At 35.0% G+C, this 6,590-nt stretch overlaps 1 protein-coding gene across 1 annotated transcript; it reads left to right on the plus strand.

Moving 5' to 3' along the window:
* Positions 1-666: 666 nt before the first annotated feature.
* LOC128021175 (solute carrier family 46 member 3-like) lies at positions 667-5,531 on the plus strand. Its single transcript, XM_052608181.1, has 6 exons — positions 667-828; positions 1,040-1,248; positions 2,765-3,629; positions 4,391-4,474; positions 4,756-4,912; positions 5,402-5,531. Exons 2-6 carry the CDS (start codon positions 1,060-1,062, stop codon positions 5,496-5,498), a joined length of 1,392 nt encoding a protein of 463 aa, XP_052464141.1. The 5' UTR covers positions 667-828; positions 1,040-1,059; the 3' UTR covers positions 5,499-5,531.
* The last annotated feature ends 1,059 nt before the right edge of the window (positions 5,532-6,590 follow it).

The following is a 6,590-nucleotide window of genomic DNA, read 5'->3' on the forward strand; positions in this document are numbered from 1 at the left end:
TGTAGCCTATTTAGCACTGTATTTTATGAATGTATGAACCCTTATGAATGTCATGCAGCTGAATAAAATGTAGACAGTGACTCCCTCCTCAGACAAAAGTTAAAGAAATCGCTATGGATTTATTTTCCATGTCCATTTTTTTTCTGTTCAGTCATATAGATCCCTCCCATTTCTTACGCCTACTCAATGCTACCGTAAAAGGGAATACAAATGACTATAATGCAGTGGATCTCATCCACAAAAACAACTACAATAAGAATAATGCAATTATATAATGTAAATATATTTCCCCCTATTTTGTTTTAGTAACTATCTGGGCTAAAACACAAACAATATCAACCGGTGCAACAAGAATCAATACAGCACCCAAGGTTTTAGACATAACACATAAATAAATAAACAAATGTGAATTAAGTAAATTAGCTACCTTACAAAAAACATTCAGAAAATATTAAATTAAATGCAATTTTAATTCCACCCGCTTTTGCTTTAATGATTTTGCACCTTTTGATGTATTAATTATAATACAAAAAAGTACAAAACATATTTTACCCCTTTTAGAACAAATCGATGCTCATTAGCCCATTGCGATTCCACAAACCAACCCGCCCATTTGGAATGATTGGCAGCTTCACCAACCAATGACCTTAAAGACCTTAAATTCAACTGACCAATCAATTTCTCAAGAGCAGGAAACCAGCGTTTCATAAGAAGTTGCGATTAGTCATGTTTCATAAACAAAACAGAGAGCAGTTTAACTGTCACACTGGTTACAGAAGAGTCTCAACAGTTGTGAGGAGTTTCTGGTGTATTGTTCTGAATGAAGAAGTAAGTCTGCGATCTGTTTGCATTGTTTGTACTAGTGAGCTGTAAACAGACCGGTAGCTGTCCAAGGTGATCAGCAGTGTGACTTATTTTGATCTGTCATGATGCAAGTTCGTATTGAATTTTGATGTTGGCCTTAACTAATTATGCAGGTCTACAATTAGTATAATCATGCGGACTTGTGTAAACGTCTGTTTTTCTCTTGGCTTTGCAGTACACCCTTTCCTCGACACTATGAAGAGACTGTACTTCATCGAGCCGATCGTAGCGATTTACGCGTTTGCCAGTTTTATGCTGTATCCCCTCGTGCAGCAGTACGTGTATCGCAGATTGTGGCTGGAGATCACAAACTCCTCTTACACCGTGTCCGAAAACACTTCCCAGTGCGCCTCCAACAACACCAGTCACAGCAGACAGCAAGATGTGAGTAATGCCTACGTGTGTCATATGCCCCAAACACTTCTACATCACATATATTTGCTAGTTTTAAACAGCTGGTTATATATATTTAGTGGTCGTATTCATCAGTTCCCCTCAAGTTGACACAGGTGTGTAGCTGAGTAACCACCGGTTCATCGCATTAACCGCATTAGTATTGTCATGTCCACTTTTAAAGTTTTTTTTAAATTTATTTTTTATAATTTTTTTTCTCCCAAAGAAAAAAAATCAGCAATTTTTTTATTGTAATATCTGACAACACAGGTTGCTTTATTTCTTTTTTTTATTTATTTGATCAAAATATTTTAGTGATAATAATTTTCAGTATTTTGTTGAACATTTTATTTTATTTTATTTTTAATAATTATTATTAATATTTACTATATATATATACACCATATAGGCCTTTTATGTATGTCACTAAATTTACAAAGTAGAAAGCTGGTATATTTTTGTGTCTTACCAAATTCTGTCACACAACTTTTAAATAAGGTGTTATTTTTTTCTATATAAAATATATATAGCAAAGAAGCAAATTGCAAGCAATAGCCCAAGAAAAACAATCAAGAGTCATGTAGGCTAAAAAATACTACAGAAATGTAATAATCCAATGTAAACTAAAACCTCACGTCTTCAATTTATTAAATTAATAAACCCATATGTCTGGCAAATTATGCATGCATGTTGACTTATTGTAATGTTTAGTTTGAAAAGTATGCTTGTGCTATCTTATAAATTATGGTTTAAATTACTATTACCCTATTGTAATTTTTGTTTCTAATTATTATCCAGTGACATTCATACATTTTAAATGTGACAAAGGACCAAAAATACAATTAGATAATCAATTCAAAGTTGATAAATTAAATTAATTTCAGTACCTATTGTAAATATGTGCATTTAATTCTCTGGAGTACTCGATTATGATTGGTCCATTGCTGAACTCAGCCTGTATATATTTCTCAGATAGCATAATAAATTCTAAATTATGATTTTTGTCTGTGGCAACATTATTTAACAGATTATTCATCCGGGAAACAATGTTTCCTGTGCTGGCGTTCTGTCCCTAGAAAGACAGAACACTAATAATACTTGAAAGTATCAAGTAAATACTTGATAAGTAAACCTATAACTCAATTTAAATCAATTTAGTTTATAAATAAATAAATCAATTTAATTTCTATGTTTGTATGATGTACTTAGGAAGTGTGTAATAAGTGGGATAATATGCAGTCAGTATTGATCACCCCTCTTAATGTTTGTTTTAAATCCCTTAAATATATTGTGAATTAGACCTGTTTTTTAGAGAGCATGCGACTGTAGTATAGTTTTGGTCGTTAATACATAAGGAAACACATGTGTTTCATTTCCTCTCTCTTTTTTTGTCTTTTTATAAGTTTTTTTTGTACCAGGAATTGCAACAAATGTCATAAGATACATTTTTAGCAACAGTTTTGTTATGCACATCTGTTTAGTGATTTAATTTTACTCTATTTTTCAGGAGGTACAGAAAGCAGCTTCTCTGTTCTCCATGTACAGTGATTTGTCCTCCATGATCCCCAGTCTCATAATGACCCTCCTCCTGGTGGCCTACAGCGATCAGCGCGGCCGAAAGATCACTATTATTATGCCCCTCATTGGGTCTCTGATCTACACGCTTTCATTCCTGGCGGTGTCCTTCTTCGAGCTCAACCTCTACCTTCTCATTGCCGCCAGTTTCGTAAGTGCCCTCTTTGGGGGTATCGGCACCATGCTAGGTGGCTGCTTCTCCTATGTGGCCGATTTGTGTGAGGACAGCAAGCAGAAGACCCTTCGCATGGCTGTGGTGGACATGATGATTGGCTTGTTGGCCGGTGTGGCGTCAATCTCCACGGGCTACTTCCTGCATGCAGTCGGGTTCAACTGGCCTTTCTTTACATCCGCCCTGTTTCAGGCGGTTAACTTAATATACGCTGTCTTCATTCTGGAAGAAACCAGGGTGATTGACCAGACCGAGAAAGTGGCTTGTTGTCAGGCCATGCAGAAACTAGCTCGTGGTATCTGCAACTTGTTTGTGGGAGGCAGCAGTCAGAGAAAATGGGTTCTTGTGCTGCTGATTGTCACTTTCTCCTCCTTATCTTTTGTTAATACGGGGGGTCTGTCCATGATCACACTTTACGAACTCAATGAGCCGCTGTGCTGGAGCGAGATCCTCGTCGGCTATGGCGCTGCGGCCAGCACCTCCATCTTCATCACTAGTTTCGTCGGTGTGTATTTGTTCTCCCTCTGTCTGCCTAACATTGCCATCACCTTCATCGGGATGCTGTCAGTCGCTATAAGCATGTTCATGACGGCCTTCGCAAAGACCACGCTCATGATGTTCCTCGGTGAGCATATATTACCATTTTATTTTAAGAAATGGTGTACCACATTTATATATGACTCTGGATGTACTGTACAATAGTCATACATGAGAGAAAAAACTAATGAGTTCACAAAATTAATATACATTTTTTGTTTTTCACATTATCTTGAATTCACTTGAACCGTAGCATTAAAAACAAGTTAGTTTAGATGATATTGTTCAGTTAATTTAGACACATTTTAATTTATATATCAACCATAACACGAAATAATTTATTTTATTGTCCAGAATTTTCATATTTTTAATAGGTTTGCTATTTTTTTATGAGTATTTAACTCCAAGAATTAAGGAAAAGCGAGAATAGATAAACAATTAATTAATAAGTCACTATTAGAATTTTTACAAACCATCACAGTCAAATGAATTGTATATGTGTCTTCTCTTCTCTTTGCTTTTAATATATGTTGGTATACATATGGTGCACTGTATATTTTATTTTATGATGAAGATATAGAATTAATTAAGAACAAACAGCAGCTGATCCTAGATTGCGGCCAGTGCACATCTTATCACATTTTTATGTACTTATTATCTGTGCAGTAATACTACAATAAAATGCACTTCTTTGATAACTGAACACAGTTGCGCTGGTAACTGTAATAAAGGGTTATAAAAGTCATAGTGAGCTCTGAATTTGTAGCTATGTAAAATATGTGAAACTTTCCATAATTCTGGAGGCCTTGTTTGTCTAGTTAATGTGAGTATTGATGTGTTTGCTTACAGTAAGGATTCCTGCGATGTTTGCCATTATGCCGTTCCCTGTCCTGCGTTCGATGATGTCAAAGGTCGTCTCAAAGTCTGAGCAGGGTGAGTGACTCTCTGAAAATCACTGTTCCACAGCAGAACTCCTTATTCAGCAAGATCATGGTCATAAGAGCTCTTCTCTGCTCGAGTGTGTGTTTTTGTGTGACCATGCACTTTAAAGGGATCCTTTCGAAGTGGTGTTGCATTTAAGGACATGTTATGTGACTTCTTTTTAATGAAAAGTAGTTCTGATGGCACTTTCACCCTGTATATTCTGTATGCATTCCTCCTTTTGAAGAGACGATCATATCAGAATGTTCTTTGTTTACCCTTTGTTTTCTCAGGAGCGCTTTTTGCCTGTGTGGCCTTTACAGAAAACTTGAGCACTAACGGGTCTGCTGCAGTTTTTAGCAGGATCTACGCGGCCACTGTGGCATGGTGTCCTGGCTTTATCTTCCTATTGGGTTCTGGACTCTGTATCATACCCATAAGCCTATTAGGGTAAGAGTTGCTCTGAAAACATTCCTAGTTATTGATCTTTAGAATGCTGAAATTTCTAAACCGCATGTTTAAACATTTACAAAGCAAATTATAAATTAAATGTATTATTATTATATCAGATTAATGCGTTTTAGAGAGGCTTCATAAATAGGAATAAAAAAAACATTTTATTTAAATAAATACAAAATAAAATTGAATTGAATTTCATCATATCATTATATCATACAATATGAAAAATTATATTTAAGTGTTATTAAATGATTCGTGTTTTTAAAGCAGAAGCCTGTAGGTCTTATAACCAGTTATTCCTAATTTTAACTGACACTGTTCTGCGGTCTATTTTGATTAGTATGTCTATAGTTCCTCTTTTTTTTTATAAATGCCAGCTAAGGCTTACATTTCCTCTTTCACTTTGTGTGTGTGTGTGTGTGTGTGTGTGTGTGTGTGGATAAGAATGTTGATTCATTCTGACTTTGTGTCCCACTCCAGCATATTTAGGTGTTTCTGTTCCTTGGATTCTAATGACAATCAAGCACTCTTATCAGAAGACGAGACTGAAGCCTCAGATGACCCACCTGAACAGTAGTTTAAACTCAAATCAAAGGGAGTTTGGATACCTCATGGTCCCCTTGTGTGTTTCTTTACATTTCCTCATACACATATGGGTAATCTGTTTAAGCCAAGGTATATAATCTTGTTTTTTTTTTTTTTTTGCTGAAATGCAGTAGATGCTAATGGTGGTTTTGAAAGGAAAAAGAAATGTATAGCCCTAAAGAGAAATTTTGTAAAGGAGTAAATATATATATTTTTTAAATAACGATAAGAATAATTTTTAGCAAAAACTAAATTTACACTTCAAGAAAATGCCAGTCACTTGCAAGGCAGCAACAAAACAGTTTAGGCGTGTTTTAGGTTAGGCTTTGATCCTGTGTCATCTGCAAAAAGAATCAATAAGTAGTTGAAGTGAAAGGGATCTATAAGAGACAAGCCCAATCACAACTCAGTATGCAAACAGATGTAAGAAAGATCACCAATCCAATTCAGTATGTTAATATAACAATGATATAATCTCTGGCAATAATAGTTTAGAAATGTAGGATTAAATATTAAAAATCATGATTTGAATAGAGTCTTTAAACTGAAAATGTACTGCCTTACAAGTCTAATGTTTGGGCTGATGTGCAATACATTTTTGTTTTGTATAGACCAACATTAACTGTAGATTTATAATGTATGTACAATTGTATTTTATAAAGCTAAAGATTTAGGATGCATCTTTATAGTGTTTTAAATGTTTCTATGCTTTTCTAAGTGTGGCAGGTTTTCATTAGTCTCTGATCTGAGCCATGAGCAATTGAGCCAATAAGCTCTGACCTGCCCTTGACTGTGTGCCTGACTGTGTGCTGTAATTTTCACATACCATCTCATCTTGACAAAATCATGTCAAGATACATAAATTATAAATTAGTGTAGATAATTTTATTTTGTTTGGAGGTTTAGCAGTGAAAAATGGTGGCCTTCGAGGACCCCTGCTGTCTCACTCCTACGCTTGGATTTGCAAAATCTTGTAAAAAATAACAGGTGTTATTAGAGTTTATTATAAAAAGGACATAAGTGCTTGTGTGACAGACTGTTTAAAAAAATCATTTTCAACCTTCTTTTTAAAAAATTTGGAGGA

Source organism: Carassius gibelio, chromosome A10 (genome assembly GCF_023724105.1).
Source record: "Carassius gibelio isolate Cgi1373 ecotype wild population from Czech Republic chromosome A10, carGib1.2-hapl.c, whole genome shotgun sequence".
Lineage (NCBI taxonomy): Eukaryota > Metazoa > Chordata > Actinopteri > Cypriniformes > Cyprinidae > Carassius > Carassius gibelio.

Coding starts and splice junctions, on each gene's coding strand:
- LOC128021175 (XM_052608181.1), top strand. CDS start 1,060: ATGAAGAGACTGTACTTCATCGAGCCGATCGTAGCGATTTACGCGTTT. Junction 4,475..4,755: donor CGTCTCAAAGTCTGAGCAGG/GTGAGTGACTCT, acceptor TTGTTTTCTCAG/GAGCGCTTTTTGCCTGTGTG. Junction 4,913..5,401: donor ATACCCATAAGCCTATTAGG/GTAAGAGTTGCT, acceptor GTCCCACTCCAG/CATATTTAGGTGTTTCTGTT.